The sequence below is a fragment of the Bos indicus genome, chromosome 18 (assembly GCF_029378745.1).
Source record: "Bos indicus isolate NIAB-ARS_2022 breed Sahiwal x Tharparkar chromosome 18, NIAB-ARS_B.indTharparkar_mat_pri_1.0, whole genome shotgun sequence".
Classification (NCBI taxonomy): Eukaryota; Metazoa; Chordata; class Mammalia; order Artiodactyla; family Bovidae; genus Bos; species Bos indicus.
The window spans coordinates 66,633,900-66,652,314 of record NC_091777.1 but is presented as its reverse complement, the minus strand read 5'-3'; the positions used below and the strand labels follow the sequence as shown (position 1 = coordinate 66,652,314).

Genomic DNA, 18,415 nt, shown 5'->3' with positions numbered 1-18,415 from the left:
CAAGGCGTCCTGATGTTAGGTTCATGTCTTTTCCACTCCCTGCAGCCTGCTGGGGGCCTAAGGGCAGGGGGACATGCATCTCTTGCCTCTCAGTCTTTCCTCACGTCCCATCAGTTCCTCAGCATCTGAGCCTCAGCCATGCTGTGTCTAGGTACATCTAGGACTCTCTGAGACACTACAAGATCTCCGTCTCCCTGGGTCTCAGCCTTCCTGCTCTTAACCTCGCTCGTCAGAGGTCTTTGTTTACTCATGACACAGAAGGAATGAATTCCAGACAGAGGGAGAAACACAGGGAGAGATGGTATAGATGACCAGTACACAATACACAACTGTATGGTGGGGGGTCAGGTTCACACACCATAGAGTCATCAGAGAAACACATGAAAGAAGGCTGATGCCTTGACAGGAACTTGTAACCCATTCAGGAAGCTTTGCTGTAGAAGGTGACACAGTGGAGAGCTTCCCATGACTGTAGAGACACGATCAGATTCGGGTTGTGGAAAGAGCCTGCTGGAGGCCCGTGTGGAGAAGGAAACAACCGTGTGTGTGTATGTGGGGAGTGTATGTAAGTGGCATGTGTGTGTGGTGTGTGTGTTGGTTTGTGTGTGGTGTATGTGGTGTGGGGGAAATGTGTTTGTATATAGTGTGCATGTGTGTATATGCATGTGGTGTGTGTGATATATGTGCTGTGTGTGTATGCATGTGGTGTGTGTGATATATGTATGTGCTGTGTGTGTATGCATGTGCTGTGTGTGATATATGTATGTGCTGTGTGTATGCATGTGGTGTGTGTGATATATGTATGTGCTGTGTGTGTATGCATGTGGTGTGTGTGATATATGTATGTGCTGTGTATATGCATGTGGTGTGTGTGATATATGTATGTGCTGTGTGTGTATGCATGTGGTGTGTGTGATATATGTATGTGCTGTGTGTATGCATGTGGTGTGTGTGATATATGTATGTGCTGTGTGTATATGTATGTGGTGTGTGATATATGTATGTGCTGTGTATATGCATGTGGTGTGATACATGTATGTGCTGTGTGTATATGCATGTGGTGTGTGTGATATATGTATGTGCTGTGTATATGCATGTGCTGTGTGTGATATATGTATGTGCTGTGTGTATATGTATGTGGTGTGTGTGTGTGTGATGAAGGCAGGAAGGCGTTAGGAAGGAGACCCCCTGCTGGAATCCCGCGAACAGGGGATGTGGGCCCGCAGAAGGTAATGACGGTGAAGATGGAGTAGTGAGGTAAAACCAACAGCCTGACGACTGGTGGGCCGTGCACGGAGTGGGCAGGGAAAAATGGATGCTGTGCAGGGACAAGAGCACCCTCAGGGCGGGGAAAATGCCAGAGAGGCTGAGGGTCGGAGAGGGTCTCGTGGAAAAGGCAGCTCCCAGGCTGGCCTCGGAGTCGGACTTGAGCAGGCGGAGAGAACAGTGTGTGTGAAGAAGTAGGTGGGCGCGGGCAGGCCCCAGTTACACAGGAGAGGGGCGGGCAAGGAGGGCAGCCACCCGGGCGTGTGAAGACGAGCCTCCCGCCCGAGCACCTGGGGGCCCCTGAGTCCTGAGAGCAGCGCGACCTGGGCTGTCCCGGCTTCAAGGATCAACGCACCCCCTGGATTCAGCTGTCCTGAGACGGCCCTGAGTGGGGAACGGAGGGCAGCCAGGGCTTCTGGAAGCTTCGCCGGCTGGCCTGAAGAGCCTCCCTCCGCGTCCCTGAATGAAGTGCTGTCCCCCAGCAGCCCCAGATTCTGCCCGTAAGCCCCTTGTCGTTTCGGGGACGCCCCAGTCCCCAGTCCAGCTGTCCTGGCTCTTCTGGAATTCAGGTTCCTTGCCAGCGCTGCGCCGCGGCGGGAGGCGCGCTCATCACTGGAGGACGCTGACGTGGAGGCGCAGGTGAAGCATGAGGGCTGAGCTGCGGCTGAAGGCTTTCCCGCAGTCGTCGCACCGTAGGGCTTCTCGCCTGTGTGCACGCGCTGGTGCTCCAGGAGGGAGGAGCTCTGCGCGAAGGCCTTGGGGCACTCCCGGCACTGGTAGGGCTTCTCCCCGGAGTGCACCCGCAGGTGCCGCACCAGAGCTGAGCAGTTGCTGAAGGCTTTCCCGCAGGCGCCGCACTCACAGGGCTTCTCGCCGGTGTGCATGCGCTGGTGCTGGGTCAGATGCGTGCTCTGGCTGAAGGCCTGGCCACACGCGTCGCACGTGTAGGGCCGCTTGCCCGTGTGCGTCCGCCGGTGCTGGCTGAGGTGGGTGCTGCGGCGGAAGGCCTTGCCGCACTCTCCGCAGGCGTAGGGCTTCTCCCCGGTGTGCACCCTCCGGTGCTGGCTCAGGTGGGTGAGCCAGGCGAAGGCCTTGCCACACTCCATGCAATTGTGGGGCTTGGCCCCCGTGTGCATCACCTGGTGCTGCGCCAGGTGTGCGCTCCGGCCGAAGGCTTTCCCACACTTGCTGCAGGTGTAGGGCATCTTGCGGGCCTGGCTCTTCTGGTGGGCCTCCGAGGGGCTCCGGAGGGTCTTCCCCCACTCTCCACACGTCGGGGGGGTTCCTCCCCGAGCACGTGCCTGGAGGCTCTGTCCCACAACCATCCGGTGGATCCCATCTTTCCTCAGAAGGAGTCTTCTCTCAGGAGGTGAGGTCTGGCCGCACGTGGAGGCTATCCCCCAAGGCACCAGCTTCACAGCTGGGCTGGGCTAGGGGAGCGTCCTTGTGAGGCCCTGAAGTTCTCCTGAAATCCATGTGGTGGGAGACAGACTGGGCCCACGTTTCCCCTGAGAGTCTGGCCTGCCTCTCTGGGCCGCCCTGGGATTCACAGTCACCACCAAAGGCGGCTCCCGAGGGAGTCCCTCCTCCCAGAGTTTCCGCGGCCCTGTCCCAGGGCTCCGACTCCTCCTAACCACTCCGCTTATAGCTGGTGTCTGTGAGCTCAGATCCCAGCGCCCAGCCTGCAACAGTTCAAACCACAGAGTCACCACTTTTCTCATACCAGGCCTCCCTAACTCTGCCGAGCCCTGGCCTCACCCTGAAAGGGAAGCTGTGGGCCACTCCTGACATTTGGTCCCCTCTCCAAAGAAAAGTTTCTCACTTGGTGTCTTGGATGGTGTCCTCCAACACCATCAACCACCTGCGTCACACACACAGACGGCCAATGGGCACATGAAAGGGTGCTCATCATCGCTAATTACGAGAGAAATGCAAATCAGAAGTGAGATACCACTTCATGCTGCTCAGAATGGCCATCATCAAAAAAGTCTACAAACAATAAATGTTGGAGAGGGTGTGTAGTGGGAATATAAATTGACTTGGCCACTATGGAGAACAGTATGACAGTTCCTCAAAACACTAAAAATAGTGTTTGCCATATGACCCAGCAATCCCACTCCTAGGCATATAATCAGACAAAACTCTAATTTGAAAAGGCACCCCTGTTCATATTGTATTTACAACAGCCAAGACATGGAAGCAACCTAAATGTCCACTGGCAGATGAATGGATAAAGATGTGGTATATATACACAATGGAATATTACTCAGCCATGAAAAGAATGAAATAAAACCATGTGAAACAACATGGATGGGACTAGAGATTATCATACGAAGTGAAGTAAGTCAAGAAGAGAAAAATAAGTATCGCATGATATCACTTACATGTTGAATCTAAAATATGACACAGGGACTTCCCTGGTGGTCCGGGGGTTAAGACTCCCTGGTTCCACTGCAGGGGGCGCGGGTTCAATCCCTGGCCAGGGAACTGAGACCCTGCATGGCACATGTCGCAGCCAAAAAAAAAAAAAAAAGACAAAAATGAACTTACCTACGAAATAGAAACAGACTCACAGACCACAGACATAGAGAACAGACTTGTGGTGGCCACGGGGCGGAGGGGTGGGGCTGGACTGAGTTTGGGGTTAGCAGATGCAGACTAGTATGTATAGGATGGATAAACAAGGTCCTACTGTACAGCACAGGGACTATATTCAATGCCCTTGAATAAGACACAATGGAAAAGAATATGAAAAAGAAAGTATATGTGTGTATAACTGAATCATTTTGCTAAACAGCAGAAATTAACACAGCATTGTAAACCAATATATTAAAAACCCTGTTACAGGTTTCTAGTCACCCCTCACTCACTACCTCCCTCTCAAACCCTCCATTCTTTAAGGCTCCTGATTTTATCTCAAATATCAGAAGGAAATCCCCGGGGTTGAACTGATCTGAGAGAGCCAGACGCCTGAGGACATGCTTCCGGGGCTGGCTCGAGCTCCATCCCACCCCCTCATTCCCTGCTGCTTGGACCTGGACAAATCTGCAGAGGCTCAGTAAAGACTGGTTGGGTGAGGGAATCAATCCAGGCTGCAGGAGACTTGCCCTTGAAGCCCAGGCAGATACCTGGGGCTGTGGGTGGTGGGTGATGCCCACCTGGCCTCCCTGAGCCACCTTGGAACCCAAGGCCCACTCTTCATAATCTGCTGGGAAGGCAGTGCACACCTAAGGGGCAGCTGCAAGCTGGCCTGTGAATGGGGTAGGAGCGTGCCTGAACTGACCTGCTTTGACGGGTGTGTATGGTCTGAGGATGCTTGACTGGGCATTGTTTGCTGGACATATTCCAGGAAGGGGGTGGCTGGAATAACTGTCGGTTAGGTCCACAGTAGTGCTCTAGCTCTGCCGCTGGCCAGCTCCAAGGGTTGGGCAGTCTTGCCCTCATTTGGGCCTCAGTTTCCTCATCTGGAAGACGGGATACTATACTGCTTGCCTCTCAGGGCTGCTGGCCATCATCAGGCTCTTGTTCTATGCTAGGCTCCAACTACCCCGGCTGATCTGGGGAGTTTGAAGCGGGGACAGCGTCGGCGAGGATCAGGATACAATAGCTTCAATTAGATATTAATTAGCAATGTAAAGAGTAATAGAATGAGGATAGCTCAGTAGGAAAATTCAGTGGAGAAAAGAGGCTGAGTAGCTTGGTTACACAGGAGACCAATAAAACTTCAAGACAAGAAGCTTGCACCACTTACATAGGCTGCAGGCGTCCTTCCATTCTCCTGAAGGAGAGGAGACACTGAGGCCTCCCTGGTCGGATCTTAGAAGCCCAGGCATAATTAGTAAGCTTGGTGGGTTCCGCGCTCCAGATGGAGACTCAGCCAGAGTTTGAGAGAGAGAACGACATGGGGAGACCAGTATTTCGAGAAACTGATCCCAATTCTTTATTTTCCATGGCCTACTTTTATACACTGAGATGTTATGCAAAAGTCACGCGGGGTCAGCAGTCCTGACTTTTATCAAAGTCAGGTGCTTCATACAAATGTATACAGAGGTCTTAGAGGTGTTACATCATCTTCTGGCCAGGGGCCCTGCTGACAATTTATGACCCTCTCCTTGTGACAGCGGTCAGTCAACCAGGACACTTATTTCTCCAGGGGTGATTATTCTTAAAAAAGACTCCACCTTCCGAAGGTACCAGATAAAGTTACATTCCTATAGGGTGAGGGTGTAGTCGGTTTTAATTAAGGAAAGAATTTACTTAGCCTAAGGTCTAACGTGATTAATATCAAAGGTTAATACTTATTTCTTCTATATATTCATTAATGTGTGTAAAGGCAGGGAATGTGGAGACTTAGCAACAAACATTGGCTCAACAAATGAAAAACCCTTCACCAATACAATTTCTAATCAGCCCACTATACTTATACTAATGGTTTTCTAACTTTTCTAAGGAACCGGTTTTTAGAAGGTTTAAAGCATCTCGTGCCTCTCACGGTTGGGAGGCTGTGAGCAATCACATGTGGGTTTACATAGGCTGCAGGAGTCCTTCCTGTCAGGCAGGCTAGAGAACCTTCAGAGGAGTTTGTAGGTTGAAACACTCCTATCACACCCAAGAATTATTATTAACTGAAGCTCTAAGTTAACTCCTTCTCCGAAAGAGGTGGTGGGGGACAGCCCCCTGTAAAGTCAGAGGTGTAGGTAAGAGCACAAAGTAGTAAAGTAGGCAGGCTCTGGTTATGGGGGTAGATGCTCGAGGATTTCCAGGGGGACTCCTGAGGCTCGATCCCGCCTTTGTGTATGTCGAGCCTCCTTCCTCATGACCTTTGCCATGGGCGGAGTACCTCACGCTGGCCCCCAACAAGTGGGTAACTTCCATTGCCTCGTGTAAGCTTCATTCTGCTCTCAGAAAGAGGCACTTTGACCACTGTGTTCCAGGCAAGGAAATGCACGCCCAACTGAGGGGAGGTCTTGAGTAACTGGTACAGGACCACATGATTAACACAGAGAGGTTGAGTAACTTTTACAATATCACACAGCTAGCTAGTGGCGAAGTCGGGATTTCAGCTCTAGAATCTTCTCCCCCTTTAAGCCCACTATGCGTGCATGCTAAGTCGCTTCAGCCCTGTACAACTTTTTTGCAGCCCTATGGACTGTAGCCCACCAGGCTCCACTGTCCATGGGATTATTCCAGGCAAGAACACTGGAGCAGCTAGCCATGCCGTCCTCCAGGGCATCTTACCAACCCAGGGATAGAACCCTGCCTCTCATTTTTCCTGCTTTGGCAGGTGAGTTCTTTACCACTAGTGCCACCTGGGAAATCCCTAAGCCCACTCAGTTCAGTTCAGTTCAGTTCAGTTCAGTCACTCAGTCACATCCGACTCTTTGCGACCCCATGAAACGCAGCACGCCAGGCCTCCCTGTCCATCACCAATTCCCGGAGTTCACTCAGACTCACGTCCATTGAGTCAGTGATGCCATCCAGCCATCTCATCCTCTGTCGTCCCCTTCTCCTCCTGCCCCCAATCCCTCCCAGCATCAGAGTCTTTTCCAATGAGTCAACTCTTCGCATGACGTGGCCAAAGTACTGGAGTTTCAGCTTTAGCATCATTCCCTCCAAAGAAATCCCAGGGCTGATCTCCTTCAGAATGGACTGGTTGGATTTCCTTGCAGTCCAAGGGACTCTCAAAAGTCTTCTCCAACACCACAGTTCAAAAGCATCAATTCTTCAGAGCTCAGCTTTCTTCACAGTCCAACTCTCACATCCATACATGACCACTGGAAAAACCATAGCCTTGACTAGATGGACCTTTGTTGGCAAAGTAAAGTCTCTGCTTTTCAATATGCTATCTAGGTTGGTCATCACTTTCCTTCCAAGGAGTAAGCGTCTTTTAATTTCATGGCTGCAATCACCATCTGCAGTGATTTTGGAGCCCCCAAAAATAAAGTCTGACACTGTTTCCACTGTTTCCCCATCTATTTCCCATGAAGTGATGGGACCAGATACCATGATCTTCGTTTTCTGAATGTTGAACTTTAAGCCAACATTTTCACTCTCCACTTTCACTTTCATCAACACAAGAGAAGACTCTACACATGGACATCACCAGATGGTCAACACCAAAATCAGATTGATTATAATCTTTGCAGCCAAAGATGGAGAAGCTCTTTAGAGTCAACAAAAACAAGACCAGGAGCTGACTGTGGCTCAGATCATGAACTCCTTATTGCCAAATTCAGACTGAAATTGAAGAAAGTAGGGAAAACCACTAGACCATTCATGTATGACCTAAATCAAATCCCTTATGATTATACAGTCGAAGTGAGAAATAGATTTAAGGGACTGGATCTGATAGAGTGCCTGATGAACTATGGACGGAGGTTCGTGACATTGTACAGGAGACAGGGATCAAGACCATCCCCGTGGAAAAGAAATGCAAAAAAGCAAAATGGCTGTCTGAGGAGGCCTTACAAATAGCTGTGAAAAGAATAGAAGCAAAAAGCAAAGGAGAAAAGGAAAGATTTAAACATCTGAATGCAGAGTTCCAAAGAATAGCAAGGAGAGATAAGAGAGCCTTCCTCAGCGATCAATGCAAAGAAATAGAGGAAAGACTAGAATGGGAAAGACGAGAGATCTCTTTGAGAAAATTAGAGATACCAAGGGAACATTTCATGCAAAGATGGGCTTGATAAAGGACAGAAATGGTATGGACCTAACAGAAGCAGAAGATATTAAGAAGACGTGGCAAGAATACACAGAACTGTACAAAAAAGATCTTCACGACCAAGATAATCACGATGGTGTGATCACTCACCTAAAGCCAGACATGCTGGAATGTGAAGTCAAGTGGGCCTTAGGAAGCATCACTATCAACAAAGCTAGTGGAGGTGATGGAATTCCAGTTGAGCTATTTCAAATCCTGAAAGATGATGCTGTGAAAGTGTTGCACTCAATATGCCAGCAAATTTGAAAAATTCAGCAGTGGCCACAGGACTGGAAAAGTTCAGTTTTCATTCCAGTCCCAAAGAAAGGCAATGCCAAGGAATGCTCAAACTACCACACAATTGCACTCATCTCACATGCTAGTAAAGTAATGCTCAAAATTCTCCAAGCCAGGCTTCAGCAATACATGAACCGTGAACTTCCAGATGTTCAAGCTGGTTTTAGAAAAGGCAGAGGAACCAGAGATCAAATTGCCAACATCCACTGGATCATGGAAAAAGCAAGAGAGTTCCAGAAAAACATCTATTTCTGCTTTATTGACTATGCCAAAGCCTTTGACTGTGTGGATCACAATAAACTGTGGAAACTTCTGAAAGAGATGGGAATACCAGACCCTCTGACCTGCCTCTTGAGAAACCTATATGCAGGTCAGGAAGCAACAGTTAGAACTGGACATGGAGCAACAGACTGGTTCCAAATAGCAAAAGGAGTACGTCAAGGCTGTATATTGTCACCCTGCTTATTTCACTTATATGCAGAGTACATCATGAGAAACTCTGGGCTGGAAGAAGCACAAGCTAGAATCAAGATTGCTGGGAGAAATATCAATAACCTCAGATATGCAGATGACACCACCCTTATGGCAGAAAGTGAAGAGGAACTAAAAAGCCTCTTGATGACAGTGAAAGTGGAGAGTGAAAATGTTGGCTTAAAGTTCAACATTCAGAAAACTAAGATCATGGCATCTGGTCCCATCACTTCATGGGAAATAGATGGGGAAACAGTGGAAACAGTGTCAGACTTTATTTTTTGGGGCTCCAAAATCACTGCAGATGGTGATTGCAGCCATGAAATTAAAAGACACTTACTCCTGGGAAGGAAAGTTATGACCATCCTAGATAGCATATTGAAAAGCAGAGACATTACTTTGCCAACAAAGGTCCGTCTAGTCAAGGCTATGGTTTTTCCAGTGGTCATGTATGGACGTGGGAGTTGGACTGTGAAGAAAGCTGAGCGACGAAGAATTGATGCTTTTGAACTGTGGTGTTGAAGACTCTTGAGAGTCCCTTGGACTGCAAGGAGTTCCAACCAGTCCATCATAAAGGAGACCAGTCCTGGGTGTTCACCAAAGGACTGATGCTAAAGCTGAAACTCTGATACTTTGGCCACCTCATGTGAAGAGTTGACTCATTGGAAAAGACTCTGATGCTGGGAGGGGTTGGGGGCAGGAGGAGAAGGGGACGACAGAGGATGAGATGGCTGTATGGCATCACTGACTCAATGCACGTGAGTTTGGGTGAACTCCGGGAGTTGGTGATGGACAGGGAGGCCTGGCGTGCTGCAATTCATGGGGTAGAAAAGAGTCGGATACAACTGAGTGACTGAACTGAACTGAAAGAATCCCCATACCCATTAGCAGTCACTCCCTATTCCTGATGCCCCACCCCTGGACACCCACTCATCTGCGTCCTGCATCTGTAGATGTGTGTTCTGTATATTTTGTCTAAATGGTCCCTTTGCATTTCCTGACCACTGGTTGGCACACCAGGGACACCCTAATCCAAGGCATCCTTCACTTTACCCAACCAAGACCCACGTCACCTGTCAAGTGCTGGGCTTTGGCCTGTGGGTGGCACTGGTGGCCTTCACATATTTGGGTCTAGTTGGCATTCCTGTGGTCTTCTGTCCCACTTCTGTTTGCAAAGGCACAGCCCCCAAAGTCATAACAATAAACCGTGTCTGCAGAGCTCCATTTGCACACCAGGCACTTACTGACCCTGGTCAGTTCATCTAGACTGCCAACTCTGCCTGTGACCTTCTCCTTTTTTGCACCAACAGGAGGCTTTCTCTTTGGCAGCTCCTGCTTCCTACCCTTCAGTCCTGCCCTCTCCACCAAGTCCAATTTCACATCACTGATGTCTCATGGTACTTCCCTTTTTACCTCCCTGCCTCCAAGCTAAACTTGCCTCTCACCAGTAAAAGGAACCCGATTTTTCTGGTTCCTGTTTTATCATTTCTGTGAACCGTCATGCCCTTTTTCCTATTTTACACGTGGGTGGAGTTAGCTCTGCTAACTTGGCCTGGCTCCTGTCTAGAGAGGCTGTATTTGTTTCCTATTGCTACTGTAATCACAGCATGCAGTGGCTCATAACAACAAATCTATTATATTTCTGGAGGTCAGAATCCCCAGATGGGTCTCACTGTGCAAAAATCACCATGTTGGCAGGGCTGGTTTCCTCTAGAGGCCATAAGGAAGAAATCCATCTCATTGCCTCTTCCACCTTCCGGAGGCTACCTGCATTCCTTGTTCTGTGTCCCTGTCTTTCCTTCATCACTCCTTCTCTGGCTTGAACCTATCTCCTGCATCTCTTCTTCACTTATGTGGACCCTTGTGATTACATTGGACTCGCCTGTAATCCAGGATACTCTTCCCTTCTATGAATCTGCCTTTAGTGCAGTAGATGCAGGAGACCTGGGTTCCTTCCTTGAGGCAAGAAGATCCCCTGGAGGAAGAAATGGCTATGTGCCCCAGTGTTCTTGCCAGGAAAATCCCATGGACAGAGGAACCTGGCGGGCTATAGTCCATATGGTTGCAAAGAGTCAGACACGGCTCAGCACGTACCCACACACTCATCCCTCTATCCAGCTGATCATGATGCCCTTTGCATCTCCATGTCCACGTGTTTGTTGTGCTCAGTCATTTCAGTCGTGTCCGACTCTTTGCAACCCCATGGACTGTAGCCTGCCAGGCTCCTCTGTCCACAGGATTCTCCAGGTGAGAATACTGGAGTGGGTTGCCATTTCCTCCTCCAGGGGATCTTCCCAACCCAGTGACCAAACCAGTGTCTCTTGCATCTCCTGCATTGGCAGGTGGTGTTTTTTTTTGTTTTGTTTTGTTTTTTACGACTGCCACCTGGGAATCTCCATGTCCAGTGAGTGGGAAGAAAAGTTGTGCCCACTTAGATATAGACATACACTTAGGCTCACACAGACATACAGACCCACATAAAGACACGCAGACACACAAATACACAACTAGCATCCAGGATATATAAAGAACTCTTACAACAACAACAAAACCCTTAAGTAACCCAGTTTAAAAGTGGGGAGGACATTCCCTAGCAGGCCAGTGGTTAAGCACTTCATTTCCACTGCTAGGGTGGGGGTGGGGGAGCAGGGTTAGAACCCTGGCTGGGAAACTAAGATCCTGCAAGCCACCCAATGCAGACATATAAATATAATACAAATGGGTAAAGAAAACATGCAAATGGATGCTCAACATCCTTTGTATTCAGGGAAATGCAAATCAAAGCCACAATGTGATGCCACTTCACATCTGCGAGGATGGCCGCCACCAGAAAGGTAACTAGCGCTGGTGAGGATGTGGAGAGACGGACACTCTCATACCAGGCCGGTGGAGATGTAAAACGAAGCAGGCCCTATGGAAAACAGGTTAGCAGTTCCACAAAAAGTTAAACATAGTTATCTTATGACCCAGAAATTCCGGGGCTTCACAGGTGGCACAGTGGTACAGTGGTTAAGAATCCACCTGCCAGTGCAGGAGATGCAAAGATGAGTCCAATACCTGATCAATAAGTTCCCCTGAAGTAGGAAATGGCAACTTGTCCCAGTATTCTTGACTGGAAAATTCCATGGAGAGAGAAAGAAGCCTGGTGGGCTACAGCCCATGGGGTCACAAAGAGTCAGACACGACTGAGTGACTGAGAACATACACACCACCAATTCCAAGAGAAATGAAAGCACAAAATATTATACAGAAATATTCACAATAACACTGTTCATTAAAGAGGTAAGGGAGGAGCCAGGGTATAGAGAGGTATGTTTCATTTTCTGGGTGGGGGGTGGGGGGAACACAACTTCTGATATAGTTGAACATCAAAAGGTTACTGCCAATCACACAGATCAGACACTTCAAGTTAATTTTAGTGCTTTTCCGTGTATGATTCCGGAGTCTGGGCTCATTGAAATTATTCCTTAGATAGGTATCTTAAGTATCCAGGGCCAGTATCCAAAGCACAGAGTGCTTCCTGTTTTTCTCCATCCTGAATTCCCTTCATGGCACAGCACCTGGAAGCAGCTGCACTGACGAGAGCTGATGCTGTGGACAGGAAACCAGAAGAAGCTGGGCTGACGGAGGAGCAGGAAGGAGACAGGTTTGATCGTCCCGGGCTCCCCATGGAATGATGAGACATGAGTCTGGAAAAGGCGGGCCACAGTGGGGAGAGCAGGGGCTTCAAGGTTGGCTTGAGTCAGAATTTAGCTTGGTGGTCATAGGGAAGCCCTGAGGAAAGCTGTGCGGGAGTGAAGGGCTCATGCCTGTGATGGAAACACATGCATGGCTCTCAGTAGGCATTTCAACATCCGGATGGAACAAGGGCTGCCCGTTCCCACACTGCCTTTGCCACGAGGTGGTCAAACGGACCAACTGCTTCTTAAGGCGGAACCCAATCCTCGCGTCATCTCCCGGTCTCAGGGCGGCGTTTATTCCAGCACCGCAGGGAACACATCTGGGTGTCTGCTTAGTCGCTCTGCGGCCTTTGGGATCTTCCCAGATCAGGGATCAAACTCGTGTCTCCTGCACTGACAGGCGGATTTTTTTTTTTTTTTTTTTTTTACCACTGAGCCACCAGGGAAGCTCAGAAAATATTTTCAATGAGAAAAGCCATACACAAAAAGAGCACATATTATATGACACCATTTACAGGAAATGTCCAGAGCAGAGACAGAAAGTAGGTTAACGTTTTCCAGGGGCTGAAGAATAAATGAACTGGGAGTGATGGCTAAGGGGTTCAGAGCATAGACCCACAGCCGCGAGGGCACACCTGCATCCACAGGTGGTTCACACAAGCGGGGTCGCACCTGGATACACACCTGAGGTCTCACCTGCCGGCACAGCACAGCTGGCTTCCCCGCCCCCTGGCACGCCCCGCGCCCCCTTCTGTCTCCCCAGTCCCACAGCCCTGGTGGGCTGCTGTCTATGGGGTCACACAGAGTCGGACACGACTGCAGTGACTTAGCAGCAGCAGTTCAGTTCAGTTCAGTTGCTCAGTCGTATCTGACTCTTTGCGACTCCATGAATTGCAGCACGCCAGGCCTCCCTGTCCATCACCAATTCCCAGAGTTCACTCAGACTCATGTCCATCGAGTCAGTGATGCCATCCAGCCATCTCATCCTCTGTCGTCCCCTTCTCCTCCAACCCCCAACCCCCCCCCAGTATCAGTCTTTTACAATGAGTCAACTCTTCGCATGAGGTGGCCAAAGTATTGGAGTTTCAGCTTTAGCATCATTCTTCCAAAGAACACCCAGGACTGACCTCCTTTAGATTGGACTGGTTGGATCTCCTTGCAGTCCAAGGGACTCTCAAGAGTCTTCTCCAACACCACAGTTCAAAAGCATCAATTCTTCGGCGCTTAGCTTTCTTCACAGTCCAACTCTCACATCCATACATGACTACTGGGCAAACCTCCACAGTTATTCAGCCTGCCTGTGAGGTTCACAACAATTTTCCCAGCCCTGTGATCATCAATGATTTCAAATTTGCCAATGTAATAATGCTTCATCATCACAATTAGAAACCTGATGATGACTTTGGAGCAGCGTATAATTCAGTTCAGTTCAGTTCAGTCACTCAGTTGTGTACGACTCTTTGCAACACCATGAATTGCAGCATGCCAGGCCTCCCTGTCCATCACCAATTCCCAGAGTTCACTCAGACTCATGTCCATCGAGTCAGTGATGCCATCCAGCCATCTCATCCTCTGTCGTCCCCTTCTCCTCCAACCCCCAATCCCCCCCAGTATCAGTCTTTTACAATGAGTCAACTCTTCGCATGAGGTGGCCAAAGTATTGGAGTTTCAGCTTCAGCATCAGTCCTTCCAATGAACACCCAGGACGGATCTCCTTTAGAATGGACTGGTTGGATCTCCTTGCAGTCCAAGGGACTCTCAAGAGTGTTCTCCAACACCACAGTTCAAAAGCATCAATTCTTCAGAGCTCAGCTTTCTTCACAGTCCAACTCTCACATCCATACACGACCACTGGAAAAAGCATAGCCTTGACTAGACGGACCTTAGTTGGCAAAGTAATGTCTCTGCTTTTCAATATGCTATCTAGGTTGGTCATAACTTTTCTTCCAAGGAGTAAGCGTCTTTTAATTTTATGGCTGCAATCACCATCTGCAGTGATTTTGGAGCCCCCGAAAATAAAGTCTGACACTGTTTCCACTGTTTCCCCATCTATTTCCCATGAAGTGATGGGACCAGATGCCATGATCTTCATCTCTGAATGTTAAGCTTTAAGCCAACCATTTCACTCTTCACTTTCACTTTCATCAAGAGGCTTTTTAGTTCCTCTTCACTTTCTGCCATAAGGGTGGTGTCATTTGCATATCTGAGGTTATTGATATTTCTCCCGGCAATCTTGATTCCAGCTTGTGCTTCTTCCAGCTCAGCGTTTCTCATGATGTACTCTGCATAGAAGTGAAATAAGCAGGGTGACAATATACAGCCTTGACGTACTCCTTTTGCTATTTGGAACCAGTCTGTTGTTCCACGTCCAGTTCTAACTGTTGCTTCCTAACTTGCATATAGGTTTCTCAAGAGGCAGGTCAGGTGGTCTGGTATTCTCATCTCTTTCAGAAGTTTCCACAGTTTATTGTGATCCACACAAAGGCTTTGGCATAGTCAATAAAGCAGAAATAGATGTTTTTTCTGGCACTCTCTTGCGTTTTCCATGATCCAGCGGATGTTGGCAATTTGATCTCTGGTTCCTCTGCCTTTTCTAAAACCAGCTTGAACACCTGGAAGTTCACGGTTCATGTATTGCTGAAGCCTGGCTTGGAGAATTTTGAGCATTACTTTACTAGCGTGTGAGATGAGTGCAATTGTGCAGTAGTTTGAGCATTCTTTGGCATTGCCTTTCTTTGGGACTGGAATGAAAACTGACCTTTTTAAGGAATCTCCACACTGTTCTCCATAGTGGCTGTACTAGTTTGCATTCCCACCAACAGTGTAAGAGGGTTCCCTTTTCTCCACACCCTCTCCAGCACTTATTATTTGTAGACTTTTGGATTGCAGCCATTCTGACTGGTGTGAAATGGTACCTCATAGTGGTTTTGATTTGCATTTCTCTGATAATGAGTGATGTTGAGCATCTTTTCATGTGTTTGTTAGCCATCTGTATGTCTTCTTTGGAGAAATGTCTATTTAGTTCTTTGGCCCATTTTTTGATTGGGTCATTTATTTTTCTGGAGTTGAGCTGTAGGAGTTGCTTGTATATTTTTGAGATTAGTTGTTTGTCAGTTGCTTCATTTGCTATTATTTTCTCCCATTCTGAAGTCTGTCTTTTCACCTTGCTAATAGTTTCCTTTGATGTGCAGAAGCTTTTAAGGTTAATTAGGTCCCATGTGTTTATTTTTGCTTTTATTTCCAATATTCTGGGAGGTGGGTCATAGAGGATCCTGCTGTGATGTATGTCAAAAACTGGAAATAGAACTGCCTTATGATCCAGCAATCCCACTGCTGGGCATACACACTGAGGAAACCAGAAGGGAAAGAGACACGTGTACCCCAATGTTCATCGCAGCACTGTTTATAATAGCCAGGACATGGAAGCAACCTAGATGTCCATCAGCAGATGAATGGATAAGAAAGCTGTGGTACATATACACAATGGAGTATTACTCAGCCATTAAAAAGAATACATTTGAATCAGTTCTAATGAGGTGGATGAAACTGGAGCCTATTATACAGAGTGAAGTAAGCCAGAAGGAAAAACATAAATACAGTATACTAACGCATATATATGGAATTTAGAAAGATGGTAACAATAACCTGGTGTACGAGACAGCAAAAGAGACACGGATGTATAGAACTGTCTTATGGACTCTGTGGGAGAGGGAGAGGGTGGGAAGATTTGGGAGAGTGACATTGAAACATGTAGAATATCTTGTAAGAAACGAGTTGCCAGTCCAGGTTCGATGCGCGATACTGGATGCTTGGGGCTGGTGCACTGGGACGACCCAGAGGGATGGTGTGGGGAGGGAGGAGGGAGGAGGGTTCAGGATGGGGAACACATGTATGCCTGTGGCGGATTCATTTTGATATTTGGCAAAACTAATACAATTACGTAAAGTTTAAAAAAAAAAAAAAAAGAATCTATCAAAGAATAAAAAAAAAAAAAAGAAAAGAAAAGAAAACTGACCTTTTGTAGTCCTGTGGCCACTGCTGAATTTTCCAAATTTGCTGGCATATTGAGTGCAACACTTTCACAGCATCATCTTTCAGGATTTGAAATAGCTCAACTGGAATTCCATCACCTCCACTAGCTTTGTTGATAGTGATGCTTCCTAAGGCCCACTTGACTTCACATTCCAGCATGTCTGGCTTTAGGTGAGTGATCACACCATCGTGATTATCTTGGTCGTGAAGAAATTTTTTGTACAGTTCTTCGGTGTATTCTTGCCACGTCTTCTTAATATCTTCTGCTTCTGTTAGGTCCATACTATTTCTGTCCTTTATCAAGCCCATCTTTGCATGAAATGTTCCCTTGGTATCTCTAATTTTCTCAAAGAGATCTCTCGTCTTTCCCATTCTGTTGTTTTCCTCTCTTTCTTTGCACTGATCGCTGAGGAAGGCTTTCTTTCTTTCTTTCTTTCTTTCTTTCTTTTTTTTTTTTGAAGAAGGCTTTCTTATCTCTTCTTGCTATTCTTTGGAACTCTGCATTCAGATGCTTATATCTTTCCTTTTCTCCTTTGCTTTTTGCTTCTATTCTTTTCACAGCTATTTGTAAGGCCTCCTCAGACAGCCATTTTGCTTTTTTGCATTTCTTTTCCATGGGGATGGTCTTGATCCCTGTCTCCTGTACAATGTCATGAATCTCCGTCCATAGTTCATCAGGCAGTCTTATCTATCAGATCTAGTCCCTTAAATCTATTTCTCACTTCCACTGTATAATCATAAGGGATTTGATTTAGGTCATACATGAATGGTCTAGTGGTTTTCCCTACTTTCTTCAATTTCAGTCTGAATTTGGCAATAAGGAGTTCATGATCTGAGCCACTGTCAGCTCCTGGTCTTGTTTTTGTTGACTCTAAAGAGCTTCTCCATCTTTGGCTGCAAAGAATATAATCAATCTGATTTTGGTGTTGACCATCTGGTGATGTCCATGTGTAGATTCTTGTGTTGTTGGAAGAGGGTGTTTGCTATGACCAGTGTATTTTCTTGGCAAAATGTTTGTCTTTGCCCTGCTTCATTCCGTATTCCAAGGACAAATTTGCCTGTTACTCCAGGTGTTTCTTGACTTCCTACTTTTGCATTCCAGTCCCCTATAATGAAAAGGACATCTTTTTTGGGTGTTAGTTCTAAAAGATCTTGTAGGTCCTCATAGAACCGTTCAACTTCAGCTTCTTCAGCATTACTGGTTGGGGCACAGACTTGGATTACTGTGATATTGAATGGTTTGCCTTGGAATCGAACAGAGATCATCCTGTCGTTTTTGAGATTGCATCCAAGTACTGCCTTTCGGCCTCTTTTGTTGACCATGATGGCTACTCCATTTCTTCTAAGGGATTCCTGCCCAGAGTAGTAGATATAATGGTCATCAGAGTTAAATTCACCCATGCCAGTCCATTTTAGTTCGCTGATTCCTAGAATGTCAACGTTCACTCTTGCCATCTCCTGTTTGACCAATTCCAATTTGCCTTGATTCATGGACCTGACATTCCAGGTTCCTATGCAATATTGCTCTTTACAGCATTGGACCTTGCTTCTATCACCAGTCACATCCACAATTGGGTACTGTTTTTGCTTTGGCTCCATTCCTTCATTCTTTGTGGAGTTATTTCTCCACTGATATCCAGTAGCATATTGGACACCTACTGACCTGGGGAGTTCCTCTTTCAGTATCCTACCATTTTGCCTTTTCATACTGTTCATGGAGTTCTCAAGGCAAGAATACTGAAGCGGTTTGCCATTCCCTTCTCCAGTGGACCACATTCTGTCAGACCTCTCCACCATGACCTGCCCATCTTTGGTGGCCCCATGGGCATGGCTTAGTTTCATTGAGTTAGACAAGGCTGTGGTCCTAGTGTGATTAGATTGACTAGTTTTCTGAGTATGGTTTCAGTGTGTTTGCCCTCTGATGCCCTCTTGCAACACCTACCATCTTAATTGGGTTTCTCTTACCTTG

The 18,415-nt window shown here is 47.4% G+C and overlaps 1 protein-coding gene across 1 annotated transcript; it reads right to left on the bottom strand.

The window, feature by feature from the left end:
- Positions 1-979: 979 nt before the first annotated feature.
- ZSCAN22 (zinc finger and SCAN domain containing 22) lies at positions 980-3,811 on the bottom strand. Its single transcript, XM_070772436.1, has one exon. The coding sequence runs from the start codon at positions 2,589-2,591 to the stop codon at positions 1,341-1,343; it is 1,251 nt and encodes a 416-aa protein (XP_070628537.1). The 5' UTR covers positions 2,592-3,811; the 3' UTR covers positions 980-1,340.
- Positions 3,812-18,415: the final 14,604 nt, after the last annotated feature.